The sequence below is a fragment of the Chiloscyllium plagiosum genome, chromosome 3 (assembly GCF_004010195.1).
Source record: "Chiloscyllium plagiosum isolate BGI_BamShark_2017 chromosome 3, ASM401019v2, whole genome shotgun sequence".
Lineage (NCBI taxonomy): Eukaryota > Metazoa > Chordata > Chondrichthyes > Orectolobiformes > Hemiscylliidae > Chiloscyllium > Chiloscyllium plagiosum.
The window spans coordinates 34413512-34431716 of record NC_057712.1 but is presented as its reverse complement, the minus strand read 5'-3'; the positions used below and the strand labels follow the sequence as shown (position 1 = coordinate 34431716).

The window sequence follows — 18205 nt, the reverse complement described above, 5'->3', positions numbered from 1 at the left end:
CTGGGGGTTACCTTGGACTGTTTTTAAATACTCTGGTTTTAAGAGAAGGTCAGAGACAAGCAATCCAGCAGTGAGTAACTCTCCTCATGTCCATTACCTACAAGGCCCAAGTCAGAAAAATGGAAATTAAATTTGGATATCATGGCACTGAGGAGCTGATTTTCAAATCATCCTTAAATTACACAGCAAAAACTAAGGACTTGAACTGGTATAGCTCCCTTCATGATATCAGGATGTCCCAAACACTTTGCAACCAATGAAATGTTTCTAAGATGGCGTCACTGTTGTCGTGTCCCTACAGTCTGCTTGGCAGTACATTTTTTTTAATCCTCCTTTTCTAGTTTGGTAATTCATGGATACAAACTCTCTCAACAGCTGTGCATAGCTTCTGCCACAAAGAGCTGTTGTAAGTTGTACATGTGTCTCGTGGAGTTAGTGGAATTTGACATTGAGCTACAAACATAATGCAGAGGCAGTGTTCTCTGTACTTTATCAGTTTGATGGGGCCACAATTCAAGTAGTACATGCTGTTTGCTTTATACATGCCAGGATTTGTAATCAGAAATACTGTGCCCTAATTAATGATTGCTTCACAACTTTACAAAACTTAAAGTTGCTCAATATTTTCACCCACCTTGTTGTATTTAATAATACCAAGGAAATCACAACACTGAATTGTGTAACTGTTAGAAATGTTTTGATAATGTACAGAACAATTGAGCTTGAACATATCATTGTCCTTAATTTGGAATTAGCTATTTTCTTTTGTCTCCTGTAATGAGCTTAGTTTACAGATACAATTTTAGCAGTCATGAGTGTTCCTTTATTTATGATTTATTTCAAAGGCATTAAACCAGATATGGAATTGTTACTTGTGTACCAAGTATTACAATAATTGTGGTTATGTTAGGGGTTAAAGTTTGCTTGTCATTGGCTTCCAGGCTTGTTTCTGTTCTCCTTTTTCTTTGCAAATTATATCTGGTTCCTTTTCTCCTCCTTCCTCCTCTTTCCCATATTTCCCCCTTTTCATTCTATTCACTATTCCACGGCCATGAAGGCATTACTCTTAGTGCTGCTGTTAAACTAGTTGCCAGAAGTGTATGAAAGTGTTGGATTTGCACCGCTACTTTTCTTTAGTGAATTATGAGGCTTGCTTGCTGGTCTGGCTTTCGTTAAGGTGTTGGATGGGAATGGTGTTTCCTACATTCTGTGCTACTGCAATAAAATATGCCACCATCTAACAATTTGCTTGCTTAAGCATCTTTTGCAGCTCTATGCTCCTAATACCTTTAGCAGAAGAATATATTTACAATGTCCAAAGACTTTATAGACATAATAGTCTGATGAGATGAGCCTTTTGTATCAAAGCTTTGACAGTCATGTGAATGACAATGCACATAATGGGGAAGCAAATCAAAAGTGAAAATGTTGAAAGTGTAACTGTAAAATTCTCAAGTGATTGGCAATCAGAGCATGTCTTCTACCAAATACAGCTGAGATTTTTCACGTTAGCGAGTTTTGAGAAGATTTGTAGCTCGGGTTGAGGCTCGATATAGGTTTGCTTGCTGACCCTACTAGCTCAGTGAGCAAACCTACATCCAGCTTTTCATGTCATTTGAATTTGCAGCAGGTAGATTTCAGAGTGACTGCTGTGGATGTTTCAGAGCAATAAACTTAGAGTATAGTAAATGAAATATATTCTAATTTATCTTGTGTCCTTGATATCCCATTTTGTTGTGAATATAACTATTAACTTTGAGGTTGCACAGATTTCAGCAATGCCCGTTGTGAACTTGTGGCTAGCCCTTGCTAGGTCGTGCTATTTTTTGCTTCCTGTGTAACTGCTGTCATTTTTAAGTTGTTCATTTATAGCACATGGTAAATGAAGTAGGCCAACCAGCATTCCCATAGATAGGCACTGAATACCATGCAGACTCAGCCATTCCATACTTCCAAGAGAAGGGAGTCATTTGCTATACATTTGTAATTTAGCCAACAAAATTATTGGATGTTAAAACTAATTGTATGAAATGTTGGTATTCTAATTAAAATGTTTCTGAACGTTTTTATTAAATACCAGAGACTATGCTTTTTGGTTTCATTGTGAACATTTTAAACAATAATGAAAACTAAAATACAAGTAAGTTTAAGATTAATCTGATACAGATTACTTTTTTTTTTAAATCTACTTGCATTTAGATCTAAAATAATACATACCTTAAGCTTCTTCTAAAGCATCAATATGTGGATCTGTCTTCTAGGTTCTGAAATTGTTGAAGAAATTGCAAGATTTAAATATCACAGTGGATATTCTGGTGGTAAGATTTTATATCTGTATAATTAATGTCTTGTCAGTTTACACCATGCATCGTGCTTTCCAAACTTGTTCCCACTGTGACCGTGTTTCAAGGCTTGAAAATTTCTGCAAACATTAGTGATTGGTGTGGGAGCAGGGCAGAGAAAATCTGGGCGTGGGCATGTTTGGCTGTTGACTCAGCTTCTCGACCCAAATGTCATCTTGCAACCTCATTTCAGGCCCCATTTCTAGAAGCCCTGTTATTCATGTTATTCCGTTGTTTTTACTGTAGATGTGCTTAAGATTCATCTGTGACATTTTGCTATTTGTATAAATTTGTGATGGGGTGATATTTTTAAATTAAATTCAAGGAGTCATTTAAACATGCCTGGCAAGTTTTCGAGAAATTGAGTTATTTGTGCAAAACCTTTGCTGAATTCTACATCCCCACTAGCTTACAAGAACAAAGAACACAACTCAAGAAATAAGAGCAGGACTGGGTTATTTAGACCCTCAAACCTGTTCTGCCATTTGATAAGTTCATGGCTACTTTGTGGCCTCAACTCCATTTTCCTATCCGTTTGCCATAATCCTCAACTGCCTTTTCACCTCTTGGTACCTTTCATGTCGGAGCTATAGTAGGCCATTGAGCCTGCCCTGCCATTCAAAGAAATCATGGCTGATCTGATAATTTTAACTCCACTTTCCTGCCTTTATTCCTATAAATCTTGAGTCCCTTAATGATTTAGAAATGTCTAGCTCAACCTTGAATATATTTCATGACCCAGCCTCGATAGCCCTATGTGGTAAAGAATTCCACAGATCCACTACTTTCTGAGAGAAGATTGTCCCTCATCTCTGTCTTAAAAAGGGTGGCCACTTTTATGAGATGATGGCCTCTGATCCTGGCCTATCCCACAAAGGAAACAACTTTTCTACGTCGACCCTCTTACATCCTGAAGAATTGTGCATATTTCAGTAAAGTCTCCCCATATTCTCCTAATTTTCAGCAGAGTACCAGCCTGACCTACTTCATTTCTCCTCGCAAGAAAATCCCTCCTTATCTGAAATCAACCTAGTAAACCTTCTCTAGACTGCCTCCAATGCCAGTGCAATGCGGTTGGATAAAGAGCTCAAAGCTGTTCACCGTATTCCAGCAGTGATCCATCTCGTATTGTTTTTTTATCAAGATCTGCCTTTTTTTAAATACTCAACTCCCTTTAAGTAAAGGCCAACATTCCACTTAGCCTTCCGCATTACCTGCTGAATTTAAATGCTGGCCTTTTATGATTCATGCACTAAAACCCATAAATCTCACGGTGCTCCAACTTTCTGTGGTCTTTCTCTATTTGTTTTATTTCTTTCCTACATAGCCTCGCACCCTGTCAAGTCCTTTTAACATTTTATACATTTCAATACGATAATCGCCTATTCCTGTCAATTCCAATGGATAGGATGCAAGCTGCTCACATTTTCCTCATAAGAAAACGCCTTCATCCCTGGAGTATGAATGATTGAAAAGAAAATGATGGAAGAACTATGTCTCTCATAAAGGTCTATAACAAAATTCTTAACTTTGGTAGAAGTGCTAAATACCATAAGACAAAACAAATTGACTTGTATGTGAAGTTAGCTGTCTTTAAATAAAAAAGCATTCCATTGATTTAACATACAAACTCCCCAATCTGATATGAGCTGTGAAAATTTCTTTTTAACATTTAAATTGTTATTTTGTGATGATATGGTTTTAAGGGATGTATTTTGTCCTGGTTGTTTTTATGAAGAAAGGTTGAGACACAGAGGTGTCAAGCTGTCTGCTGCAAAGCCAATACATGGAAAGTAAACAGCTTGTTATTCCTTAGGAGTTTTTAAAAAAGAAGTTTGGAACAACATATATGCAGCCTGAACGGGTGCGATCAAGCTCTCGCAGAACCAGGATTTTGTTTTTCGTTTTAGTTTTAGCCTACAATAGTAGTTGCTGGGGTCTTGAAGATTGATGTGGAAGCTCTTATTTCCCTCTTTGTTACAGTCAAAAACTGGGGTTCTGTTCCTGCTGCTAGAATTGCATGTGAGACTATCTATTTTACTGAATTTGCCTTTGCTAAGGATGTGTTACTAGGATGTTACTATAGTTAATCAGGAGTAAATATTATTTTAAGCACTTCAAAAGAGTTACAGTTAAGACAATCATTTTCTTTATTTTGTCTGTATTTTAATTATAGTGTATGAATAAAGTGTGTATTATTTCAAGCCTGATAGTTTGACCAGTCGAATTACATCCAGAACACAATGCCTTACACTTGCCTTTTAAAATTAGAAAATGTTAGGCTCTTGACCACTATCTTAATGCGTTTGAGAGAGTTTTGTCTGGTCCAGAACAATTTTCTTTTTTAATCAATTCAGTTCATCTCTGTCTTAAATATTCTTTAGGACCTAGCCGCTGCAATTCTCTGCAGTAAAGAATTCCACAGATTCTCACTACCATCTAAGTGAAGACTTAAATTGGTGATCCCTTACTCAGCAATGATGCCATCTCATCCAAGACATTTCCACAAGGGAAAACAATACTGTATCTACCCTGTCAAGTCCACTAAGAATCCTGTATGTTTTAATACGTTAAATGTCATGCAGCATGGTAGACTAATTAGTAAAGTTAGATCACATAGGATTCAGGATAAGCTTCCCAATTGGATGCAAAATTGGCTTGACAGTAGGAGACAGAGTGGTGGTGGAGGGTTGTTTTCTGGGCTGGAGGCCTGTGACCAGTGGTGTTCCACAGGGATCAGTACCGGGTCCAATTTTGTTTGTCATTTATATAAACCATTGGGTGAGAATATACGAGACCTGGTTAGTAAATTAGCAGACGACACCAAAACTTGAGGTATAGTGCACAGTGAAGAAGGTTCTCAATTGGGCTGAGAAGTTCGGATAGAGTTCAATCTGGATAAATGTGAAGAGTTGCAGTTTAGTAAAACAAGCAAGGACAGTACTTGTACAATTAATGTTAGGGCCTTGGGTAGTTTGGTAGAACAGAGAGACATGGAATTCAGGTACATAATTCTTTGAAATTTGCATCACAGGTAGACAGGGTGATTTACGAAGACATTTAGCATGCCTACCTTTATTGTTCAGACCGTTTGAGTACAGGAGTTGGGATGTCATGTTGAGGTTGTACAGGGCATTGGTAAGGTCTCTTCTGGAGTAGTGTGTGTGTGTGTTCTTGTCACCCCATTAGAATGAGAGTCATAGAGTTGTACAACAAGGAAACAGACCCTTCAGTTCAACTCATCCATGCTGACCAGATATCCTAAATGAATCTCATCTCATTTGCCAGCATTTGACTCATATCCCCCTAAACCCTTCTTATTCATATACCCATCCAGATGTCTTTTAATAGTTGTAATTGTACCAGCCGCCTCCTTTTCCTCTAGCAGCTCATTCCAAACAAACACCACTCTGTGGAAAATGTTGCCCCTTAGGTCTCTTTAAATCTTTCCCCTCTCACTTTAAACCTATGCCCTCTAGTTTTGGACTCCCCCCACCATGACTAATCACCCTATCCATGGCCCACATGATTTTATAAACCTCTATAAGGTCACCCCTCAGCCTCCAATGCTCCAGGGAAAACAGATCCAGCCTATTCAGCCTCTTCCTACAGCACAAACCCTCCAACCTTTTGTAATATCCTTGTAAATCTTTTATGAACCCTTTCAAGTTTCACAACATCCTTCCTATAGCAGGGAGAACAAAATTGCATGCAGTATTCTAATGGTGACCTAACTATATGGAAGATATTACTAAATTGGAGAAAGTTCAGAAAAGATATACTGGGATGTTGCTGGGAATGGAGGGTTTGAGTTTTAAAAGTAGGCTGGGATCTTTTTCACTGGAATGTAGGAGGTTGAGGGTGATGTTGTAGAGGTTTATAAAATCATGAGGGGCACACATAAGATGAATAACAAGGGTTTTTTCATTAGGGTAGGAAAGTTCAAAACTAGGGGGCATGTTTTTAAAATGGGAGAAGAACGTTTTAAAAAGCACATGAGCAACTTTTGTTTTACACAGAATAATACGGCTATTACTCAATAATGTTTTTGTTTGTGTAATAAGTTATAAAAATCTGTTCACAAAATAATTATTTAATGTTGAAATTTCATAGTCATTCTGCATGGAAATAGACCCTCCGGTCCAACTAATCCATACTATCTTGTTCCCAAACTGAACTAGTCCCATCTGCCTGCATTTGGCCCATGTCCCTCCAAACCTTTCCTATTCATAAACTTATCCAAATGTCTTTTAAATATTGCAACTTTACCTGCATCCACCACTTTCTCTGGCAGTTCATTTCTCACATGAACCACTGTGTTTAAAAGATGTTGCCTCTCATGTCCTTTTTAAATCTTTCTCCACTCACTTTAAAAAATATTTGCTGCTCAAAGTGTAGTCTCTAATTGGATAACTCGAGTGAGGACTGGCAATTTCATTCAGACCACAAGCATGACCCCAATGATCCAATTGCTTGCCAGTCTAAAGCAGTACTTGATCTCATGTTAACAGTTCCGTTCACGGCCGACTGCAGCGTTCTTGTGAAGCCAGAAGCAAGCTGGAGGATTAGCGCTTCATTTTCACAGCCTCCAGGACTCCATACTAAATTCAACAACTTCAGAACATAAATTCTGTTGTCCAGTTTGTCCATCTAAACAGTTTTCAAATTTCCTTCTCCCACTAATGTTCCCCGACCTTCCCTTCAATTCCACCTATTCTTCCACACTTTTTTTCTGAAGTACAAAACCCCTCACTTTTGCACCTCTCCCATCAGTTCTGAAGAAGAGTCAAAATGGATTCAAATCATTAACTTGGGTTTCTTTCTTCACAGACAGTCACAGATCTGTTTCAATCCCCTACTTACCTCCACACCCCTAACATCCTGCAGATGAATGCTACAAATGTCTCTCCTTAGACTAATTTAATTGAACATGCGTCAGCCACAATTGATAGCACTGGTTTAATCAAATGATCTCTGCTCTTAGACAAGGGATGGTCACCTTGTCAGAAGGTTGGGAACATGGTTGCTTTTCAGATGGTCGATTAACTTCCCAGGCAGTTTTATCCATTCTTCCTTTGAGCACTGTATTAACATTGAGGCTCAGCTCAAATCTGATATTTGGTAGTGACTCATTGATCTTTCCTAAGTTACAACTGTGAAAATTCTTCAAAAAAATTAATCATTTTCTTTTAAACAGGGACATGTCTAGTGGTCATGAAAAATGCAAATCTTCCTTTTTCTCAAACCCTCCTCCTCAGTCTTTCTCAAGGTTCCTTTTTAGAAATTCAGTGATCAGGACTTTTCAAGGTTGTTACTAAACAGGGAATGTTTTTCAATCCATTATTATTACCAGTTTTATAGATGCTTACTTTCACAATCACTTTAAGTAATAAAATTATAATAAGCAAAAGCTTATTACATTGGATGACAAGGAATAAATTTGCAGTCTTCTTGCACAAATATCAGGATGCAGGGTGAGATACTAAATGAATATTTCAAATCCATATTTACTATGGAGAAGGGCACAGAAGCTAGGGTGCTTGGGAAAATAATCATGTTTTGACAAGTGTCCATATTACAGAAGAGGAGGTGCTTGAGTTCTTAAAATGCATAAAGTTAGATAAATCCCCAGGACCTGATCAAGTATTTCCCAGAACTTTGTGGGAAGCTAGGGAAGTCTTTTCTGAGATACCTGTAACATGGACAGCCACGGATGAGGTGCCAGCAGACTGGAAGTTGGTAACATGATGCCACTATTTAAGAAAGGTGGTAAGGAAAAGCCAGGGAACTATGGACCGGTGAGCCTGACGTTGGTGCTGGGCAAGTTATTGGAGGGAATCCTGAGGGACAAGATTTCCATGCATTTGGAAAGGCAAGGATTGATTAGGGAAAGTCAACATTGCTTTGTGCATAGGAAATCATGTCTCAGGAATTTGATTTGAATTTTCTGAAGAAGTAAATGTAGAGGATTAAGGGAATGGGTCTGGGTGGGTTACTCTTCGTTGTGGACTTGTGGTGCCAAATGGCCTGTTTCCACACTGTAGGGATTCTATGAAGTAACAAAGAGGATTGATGAAGGAAGAGCGGTGGACATGATCTATATGGACTTCAATAAGGTGTTTGACAAGGTTCTTCATGGTATTTTTGTGAGCAGGAATACAGGGAGAACTAGCCATTTGGATACAGAACTAGCTTGAAGGTAGAAGATAGAGGGTTGGGTGCTGGAGGGTTGTTTTTCATACTGGGGCCTGTGACTGGTGGTGTGCCACAAAGATCGTTGCTGGGTCCACTGTTTTTCATCATTTATATAAATTATGTGGATGTGAACATGGGAGGTATAGTTAGTAAGTTTGCAGATGACACCCAAGTTGGAGGTGTAGTGAACAGTGAAGAAGGTTACCTCCGAGTACAATGGGATCCTGATCAGTTGGGCCAATGGACTGAGGAATGGCAGATGAAGTTCAATTTGGATAAATGTGAGGTGCTGCATTTTGGAAAGGCAAATCAGAGCAGAACTTATACACTAATGGTGAAGTCCTAGGGAGTGTTGCTGAACTGAGAGACCTTGGAGTGCAGGTTCATAGCTGCATGAAAGTGGAGAAGTCGAAGGTAAATAGAATAGTGAAGAAGGTGTTTGGTATGCTTTTCTTTAATGGACAGAGCATTGCATATAGGAGTTGGGAGGTCTTGTTGCAGCTGTACAGGACATTAGTTAGGCCACTTTTGGAATATTGTGTGCAATTCTGGTCACCCTCCTTTAGGAAGGATGTTGTGAAACTTGAATGGATTCAGAAAAGATTTACAAGGATGTTGCCAGGGTTGGAGGATTTGAGCTATAGGGAGAGGCTGAATAGGCTGGAACTGTTTTCCTGGGAACATCAGAGGCTGAGGGGGTGACCTATTGAGGTTTATAAAATCATGGTCATGGGTAGGGTATATAGAAGAGGTCTTTTCCCTGGGGTGGAGGAGTTCAGAACTAGAGGGCATAGGTTTAGTTTGAGAGGGGGGGAATTTTAAGAGATTTAAGGGGCAACCTTTTCATGCAGAGGATGCTGTGTGTATGAAATGAGCTACCACAGGAAGTGGAGGCTGGTACAACTATAATTTAAAAGGCATCTGGATGGGTATGTGAACAGGAAGGGTTAGAGGGATATGGGCTAAGTGCTGGCAAATGGAACTAGATTAGGTTGGGATATCTGGTTGGCATAGACATGTTGGACAGAAGGGTCTGTTCTGTGACATCCCCATGACTTTACTGTATTATAGAATAATTTCTAAAAGAAATCTATCCCATTTGATTTTTACCTGGTTTCATCAGCTCCTCAATTGGTTACTTGTCTTTTTATTCCATGATGACTTATCTGTATGTGCATCAGTGCAATCCAGCAAGATAATTTGACTGTAATTAGAATGTTGCAAGTGTTCAAGTGTGACCAATTTAAAATTGTGAACATGTTTGATTAAAAAGCATTTTCATTTAATAATGGAGCAAAATGTCAACTACTCAGAATACAGTGGTACTATGAAATTTGTTTGCACTTGTAACTTTCTGCATGAAAAGTATTTGGAAGTTTGTATAATAAGCAGAGTTTAGTTTTATCTTAAGAGATGATGTAATGAACTTGAGCTTATTTTACTGTAACTAAATGCAGACTTTAGCTAATGCGTTGCTTCTTTACCAGAAATCTATAGTTCAGGTCTGACCCTGTTGTCTATAACAGAGCTCCATTGTAATTGGCTCTTGGGGAAACTTGATCCCCAAGCAACTAAAATTATTCCTCTTTCATTCAGCTTTATCTTTTTGTGGAGAAATAGGACCTTGTATAACAACAATGTTCTGATCTTTGTGCTGCTACTAGCCACGTTTCAGCAAGCAGTCAGCAAGGTGAGTTAATCCTTTAATAACTTAGCTTGTGAATAGACGGAGTGCACACTGAGCAGGAGCAGACACGTGACTGCTGAATCAGTGATGTAATATATTTGGGTGGTTGCTTCCCACCCATCGTCCTCCTCGAAATAAAAAAAAATTTCTGCGCACCAATTTGGTAAGCTAACTGCTTTTTTGTTTTCAATAGTCTGTTTGAGAGTTCAGAACAGTGGGAATGGATGTTAGGGCAGTAGCATGCTCCTCCTATAGAATATGGGAGGTAAGGGTCACCACGAGTGCCCCACTAACTACTTCTGTGGGAAGTGCACCCGACTCCAGCTCCTCTGAAATCGCGTTAGGGAACTGAAGCTGATTGAACTTCAGATTATTCAGGGAGCTGATGGGGTAATTAAGAAGAGTTACAGAAAGGTAGTCACACCTCAGGTACAGGAGAAAGGTAGATGGGTTACAGTCAGGGGACAGTAAGGGAACAGACAGACAGTGCAGGGATCCTATGTGGCCATCCCTCTCAATAAGGGATACTGTTTTGGATACTGTTGGGGAGGGAAATGACCTGCTAGGGGGGAGCCATTGTTGGCCAGGTCTCTTGGCGCTGAGCCTGGCTCTGTGGCTCAGAAGGGAAGGGAGGAGAATAGAAAAGCACTAGTGATAGGAGATTCAATAGTTAGAGGAACGGACAGGAGATTCTATGGTCGCGAACAGGACTCCTGGAAGGTATGTTGCCTGCCAGGGTCCAGGATGTCCCTGATCAAGTCTGAGATTCTGAAGGGTGAGGGTGAGCAGCCAGAAGTTGTGGTGCACATTGACATATCCACGAAAAGGGATGAGGATCTTAAAAAGTGATTTCAGGGAGTCGGGTTGGAAGCTAAAAAGCAGGACAAGCAGAGTAGTAATCTCAGGATTACTGTGGTGCCACATGCTAGTGAAGTGAGGAACAGGGGGCTAAACACGTAGCTACAGGACTGGTGCAGGAGGGAAGTTTTCAGATATGTAGATCATTAGGGTACCTTCTGGGGAAGGTGGGACCTGTAAGTGAAGGATGGATTGCACTTAAACTGGAGGGGCACCAATGTCTTGGGTGGGAGATTTGCTAGAGCACTTGGGGAGAGATTAAACTACTTTGGCAGGAGGATGGGAACCAGAGCTACAGGTCAGAGGAGAGGGTTGTTTTTCAATAGGCAAAAATAGAACGCAGAGAGTCTGTCAGGAATGATACACTTTTAACACATCCTTTTGCCCTATCAACTGTGTATCAGTTTCAATGCAAGGAGTGTTGGGAATAAGAGTGATGAACTTAGGCCATGGATCAGTACTTGGAACTATGATGTTGTGGCCATAACGGAGACATGGATTTCACAGGGGCAGGAATGGTTGCTGGATGTCTCGAGGTTTAGATCTTTTAAAAAGAACAGGGAGGGGAGGTAAAAGTGGAGGGGGAGTAGCATTGCTAATTAGAGGGTACATCACAGCTGCAGAAGAGAAGGTTGTTGAGGAGGGTTTGTCTACTGGGTCACTATAGGTGAAAGTCCGTAACAACAGGAAAGGAGTAGTGACTTTATTGGGTGTTTTCTCCTGCCCCCCCCCATTAGCAGCAGAGATTTGGAAGAACCGGTTGGACAGCAGATCTTGGAAAGGTGCAGATGTAGCAGAGCTGTTGTTATGGGTGACTTCAACTTGCCCAACATTGATTGGAATCTCCTTCGTGCAAATGGTCTTGATGGAGCCAATATTTGTCAGGTGTGTCCAAGAGGAATTTCTGGTTCAATATGTACATAGGCTGACTGGGGAGGTGGGGGAAGAGGTCATATCGAATTTGGTGCTAGGCAACGAGCCATGCAAGGTGTCGGATCTCTTGCTGGGAGAGCATTTCAGTGACAGTGACCGCAACTGCCTCACCTTCTCTATAGCCATGGAGTGGGATATGAGCAGACAATATGAGAAGGTATTTAATTGGGGATGGGGAAATTATACTTCAATTAGACAGAAGCTGTGGAGGATAAATTGGCAACAATTGTTCTATGGGAAAGGCACAACAGAAATGTAGAGGCTGTTTAAGGAGCAGAGTTGCGATAACTTTGTCCCACTGAGACAGGCAAGGTAAAGGAGCCTTGGATGACGAGCAGAGGAGCTCCTTCAAAAGGAAGAAGAAAGCTTGCTTAAGGTTGAGGAAGCTAGGATCTGGCACAGCTTTGGAGGATTACAGGGTGGCTAGGAACGAACTCAAAAATGGATTGATGAGAGCTAGGAGAGGGCATTAAAAAGCCTTGGCCAGAAGGATAGGGAAAACTTCAAGGTGTTTTACATTTAGGTGAGGAATCATCAGAGAGGGGGTGGGATCAATCAGGGATAGTGAAGGGACCTTTTGCCTGGAGTCTGAAGAGTTGGGGAGACCTTAACTGAGTTTTCTGCTTCAGTGTTCACAAGCGAGCAGGACTTCGTTGATAGTGAGAACACCGTGGAGCATGTTAATAAGCTTGAACAGATTGACATGAAGGAAGTGGATGAACTGGAAATTCTGGGAAGCATCAAAATAGATAAGTCCCCAAGGCCAGACTAGATATATGCAAGGTTACTGTGGGAAGCAAGGAATGAGATTGCTGCGCCTATAGCGATGATCTTTGCATCCTCTCTTTGCACAGGAGAAATACCAGCTGATTGGAGGGAGGTGAATGTTGTTCCTCTGCCCAAAAAAGGAATAGGGAAATCCCTGGAAATTACAGACCATGACGTGGAGGAGCCAGTGTTGGACTGGGGTGGATAAAGTTTAAAAATCACAGAGCACTAGGTTATAGTCCAATAGGTTTACTTGGAAGCAGTAGCTTGTGAAGCCCTGCAACTTCAGGTAGTTGTGAAGCAGGACTATAAGACATAGAATTTATAGCAAAAGATTACAGTGTCATGCAACTGAAATGATATATTAAACAAAGCTAGATTGCTGGTCAAGTCTTTTAGAATGGGTTGCAGGTTTTGGTTCATTAACGTATAAATCCCAGAACTTCTGGTGGATCCATGCAATAATTTGTAAATTCCACTTTGGAAATAGAACCAGTCTGACTCCAGATTGGTATATAGGCAGACTCTAACCTCAGCTTTACTGCATTGTCTGAGCTGAGATGTCACTTTTTTTTAATAATACCTTTAAGTTATCTTGAGAATGTGACTTAAAAGAAGTTTTGGGATTTACATATTAATGAACCGAAACCTGCAACCCATTCTGAAAGATGAAGACTCCTCAAAAATTGAGGGTTGTTTAATATATCATTACAGTTTCGTGATACTGTAATCTTTTGCTATAAATTCTGTGTCTTATGCTCCTGCTTCACAACTACTTGATGAAGGAGCAGCGCTTTGAAAGCTAGTGCTTCCAAACAAGCATGTTGAATTACAGACCAGTCAGTCTTAAGTTTGTGGTAAGCAAGGTAAGAAAGGATTCTGAGAGATAGGAATTATGACTATTTGGAAAAACATAGTTGGCATGGTTTTGTGAGGGCCAGATCATGCCTCACAAGCCTTTATTGAGTTATTTGAGGACCTGACGAGACAAGTTGATGAAAGTCAAGCAGTGGATGTGGTATAAAAGAATTTCAGTGAGGTATTTGATAAGGTTCCCCACGGTATGCTCATTCAGAAAGTGAAGAGGTATGGGATACAAAGAAATTTAGCTGTCTGGATATAGAATTGGCTGGTCAAAAGAATACAGCGAGAGGTAGTGAAGAGAAAGTATTCCACCTGGAGGTGGGTGACCAATGGTGTCCCACAGAGATCTGTTCCTGGGCCTCTGCTCCTCTTAGTTTTTATAAGTGACTTGAATGAAGAAGTTAGTAAGTTTGCCGATGACACAAAGGTCAGAGGTGTTGTAGGTAGTGTTGAGGGCTGTTGCAGGCTAACAACATGACATTGACAGGATGGAGAGCTGGGCTGAGAAGTGTCAGATGGAGTTCAACCAGGAAAAGTATGAAGTGATTCATTTTGGAAGGTCAAATTTGAATGCTGAAGACAGAGTTAAAGACAGGATTCTTGGCAGTGTAACAGGACAGCGGGACATTGGGGCCCATGTACAGAGATCCCTAAAGGTTGCCACCCAAGTTGATAGGGTTGTTCAGAAGGCATGTGATGTTTTGGTTTTCATTAACAGGGGGATTGAGTTTAAGAGGTGCGAGGTGTTGCTGGTTATACCACACTTGGAATATTGTTTCCAGTTCTAGTTGCCTCATTTGCAGGAAGGATGTAGATGCTTGAAAGAGGGTGCAAAAGAGATTTACCAGGCTGCTGCCTAGATTGAAGGGCTTCTCTTATGAAGAGCGGTTGAGTGAGCTCAGACTTTTCACTGGAGAGAAGAAGGAAGAGAGGTGACTTGACAGAGGTGTACAAAGTAATGAAAGACATAAATAGAGTAGGTAGCCAGACATTTTTCCCCAGGGCAGAAATGGCTATCATGAGGGGTCATAACTTTAAGGTGATTGGAGGAAGATGTAGGGGAGATGTCAGAAGTAGGTTCTTTATGCAGAGAGTGGTAGGTACATGGAATGCACTGCCAGCGGTGGTAGAGTCAGAGAATTAAGGACATTTACGCAACTACTGGACAAACACGTAGGCGACAGTAAATTGAAGGGTGTGTAGGTTAGGTTGATTTTTGATTAAGTTAAATGCACGGCACAACACCATGGGCCGAAGAGCCTGTACTGTGCTTTACTGTTCTATGTTCAGTCGTCACTACAGGGGAATCTCGATTATCCGAATATCCGATTATCCGAAGGAGATCTCAAGGTCCCGATAGAAACATTACATCAAACACGTGTTTCCAACACTGATCGCGTCTCTTGTTTACAGTGATTAAAAATGAACTCTGCTTACTGAAATGCTGCTGAGAACAATCCTGGACTGATGGGAGCCCAGGCACCGTCTCCAAATGACTGACCTCCCATGCTCTCTCTCTCTCTCCCCACACTTTTTCCCTGGAGTTCTACACCGGGGTGTACCCTAAACACCCCTTCCCCAGATATTCTCTCCAACATTGTCCTGAACAAGGGAAAGATGGAATCTGTGAAAAAGTTGCGTGTGTGGCTGTGTGTGCATGCGCATGCTATTTGGAGTCTTTTCCCCCCCCCCCCCCCCCCAAACAAAAGGCGACAGCAGCAGTCTTGTTGTTGGTGTCCAGTCCGGCTGCCTCGGAGAGGGGGCGGGGGTGGATGGGGTGCCATCATGGACAGCATGGGGGGGGGGGGCGAGGGCGAGTAGACTGGGGTGGGGGCAGGGGCTAGTCTGCAGTGTGCTGCTGCCTAGCCTCCTGAATGGGGAGTGGACTTAACAGAAAACTCCGGGCCCCAGAGGAAAGGCAGTGATCCAATTAATCAAATAATCCATTATCTGAACGAAATAGTGCCCACCCATCTTGTTCGGATAATCGACATTCCTGTGTACTTGGTTTCTTTGATCGTTTTGCAACTACATATATTGCTTCAGACAAAATGGGGAAACAAAAACAATGCTGCATGTCATTCATTCTAGCAGGAGAAACATTTGAGTATGTTTTATAAGGCTGTAGTCCTGAACGTTACCTGTAATAGTTATGTACAGTTAGTATCTGTTAGTAACAAGGATGCAACCCATGGTCAGCCATGACTGAAAGGGGCCTCAGTCAACAGTTAGTATCTGACCTGTTTGACACTTTTGGGCTGGTTGATAGCAGTTTCGGAATCTCACTTGAATCTCAAGCTGAAGCTCTCATTTACTAGCATTCAGTGATTTTCTTGTGTATTAAGCCTGCTGTAAGATAGTGAAAGGACTCCTCAAGACTACTAAATTGATGGCAGATAATCCTGTGAGGATTATAATCTGTCTTTATACTCTTATTTCAACGGAGGAATTTACACTGGTAAGCATTGCTTTCTGGTTCAGTGTTTGTTTAAAAAGACTGCTGACAGTTTAGAGCTTAAGTACTGTAGTTTTTGAATTTTTGCTGTTCCTATCTACCTGCTCTTCAAATGCTTTCAGTGATTTAGTTTCCACAGCTGAGGTAGCTAATTCCAGACATTCACTAAGTGGTTATTGCAATGGCTCAGCAATTCCAAATGCCCCCACGTGACTCAAGTAGCAGGTTTTGATGGACCAGAAGGCCCCAGAGTCTTAAAATAGTATCTGATTTGAATATGTTTCTATTACCATCTACATTTCTAAGTTTATAACAGTTTTTTTTAAAAAAGACACAATCAGAATCCTAAGTGTGTTGGACCAAAGGCACTGAGATGGACCCTATTCAAGTTTATGATCTCGCTATCAGTGTTTTCCACAAGGAAGTAAATATTGTCTCATGCTGCTCTTGAGCAACATGTATTTCTAATGGAAGTCTTGCTAGTAGACTGACAGTGTACTTCTGATTTGCCCTCTTAACTGGGATTGGTGTCAGACAGCTAAAAAAAGCAGTTGTGTGGTGCTGCAAAAGCATAGCCCAAAAAAAGCAGAAAATAACTTCAAAATGCTAATGAGAATTTGATCAATGGTTTCCCCATTCTTTGGTCTCCATTAAAGATTTTTAAGGAACATTTCTGGACAAAGCTGTAACAATAAATGCAGACAAGTCAATGAACTTTTATACCAATCCTTTTCCTCAACCTAAGATTCCAACATTCGGGAGGCAGAGGGGGTCATAGATCAGAGTTATAGGGAAGTAGTAACTCCAAAGATGGCAGATAGATGGGTGACAGTGAGGGGGACTGGGAGGAAGCAGCCAGTGCAGGGACCCCCTGCGGCCATTCCCCTCAAGAACAAGTATACCGTTTTGGATACTTGTGGGGGGGATGACTTACCAGGGGTAAGTAACGGGGCTCAGGCCTCTGGCACGGAGCCTGTCCCCGTTACTCAGAAGGGAAGGGTGAAGAAGAACAGAGCAGTAGTAATTGGGGACTCGATAGTTCGGGGCACAGATAGACGGTTTTGTAGGAACGAGAGAGACTCACGTTTGGTATGTTGACCCCCAGGTGCAAGGGTATGTGATGTCTCTGATCGTGTTTTCCGGGTCCTGCAGGGGGAGGGGGAGCAGCCCGAAGTCGTGGACCATATTGGCACCAACGACATAGGTAGGAGGAGTGCCGAGGATGTTAGACAGGCTTTCAGGGAGCTAGGTCGGAAGCTCAGAGTTATTGTCTCTGGTTTGTTACCCGTGCCACGTGATAGAGATTCGAGGAATAGGGAAAGAGAACACTTAAATGCGTGGCTACAGGGATGGTGCAGGAGGGAGGGATTCCGGTTTTTGGATAACTGGAGTTCTTTCTGGGGACGGTGGGACCTCTATAAACAGAATGGTCTACACCTGAACCTGAGGGGCACCAGTATCCTTGGGGGGAGGTTTGCTAGTGCTCTTGGGCGGGGTTTAAACTAACTCTGCAGGGGCATGGGAACCCAGATTGTAGCTGCAGGGTGCAGGGCCTGGAGTGTAGGAGGTTAGGAACATGGCATCAATTCCCAAGGAGGGTGTCTGTAAACAGGAAAGTGGCTTGAAGTGTGTATACTTCAATGCAAGAAGTATACGAAATAAGGTAGGTGAACTTGCAGCGTGGGTTGGTACCTGGGACTTCGATGTTGTGGCTATTACGGAGACATGGCTAGAACAGGGACAGGATTGGCTGGTGCAGGTTCCAGGATTTAAATGTTTGAGTAGGGGCAGAGGGGGGGGTAAAAGAGGGGGAGGTGTGGCATTGCTTGTCAAAGATAATATTACAGTGGTGGAAAGGACGATGGATGAGGACTTGCCATCTGAGGTAGTTTGGGCTGAGGTTAGGAATAGGAAAGGTGAGCTCACCCTGTTAGGAGTTTTTTACAGGCCTCCTAATAGTCCTAGAAACGTAGAAGAAAGGATTGCGAGGATGATGCAAGAGAAGAGAGAAAGTAATAGGGTGGTTGTTATGGGGGACTTTAACTTTCCTGATATTGATTGGGAAAGCTATAGCTCAAGTTCGTTAGATAGGTCAGTGTTTGT

General features: G+C 41.5%; 1 protein-coding gene across 3 annotated transcripts in view; it reads left to right on the top strand.

Annotated features, from left to right (window-relative positions):
- Nucleotides 1-18205, top strand: part of eloal (elongin A, like) — a 118462-nt gene that overhangs the window by 6484 nt on the left and 93773 nt on the right. For 2 of the 3 annotated variants that reach the window (XM_043679536.1, XM_043679526.1), the window contains exon 2: nucleotides 2262-2318. The exons of the other annotated variant lie outside the window; for it this stretch is intronic. In XM_043679536.1, the coding sequence (XP_043535471.1) occupies nucleotides 2262-2318 (57 nt within the window). The remainder of the gene's footprint in view (nucleotides 1-2261; nucleotides 2319-18205) is intronic. 3 annotated transcript variants of the gene reach the window in all.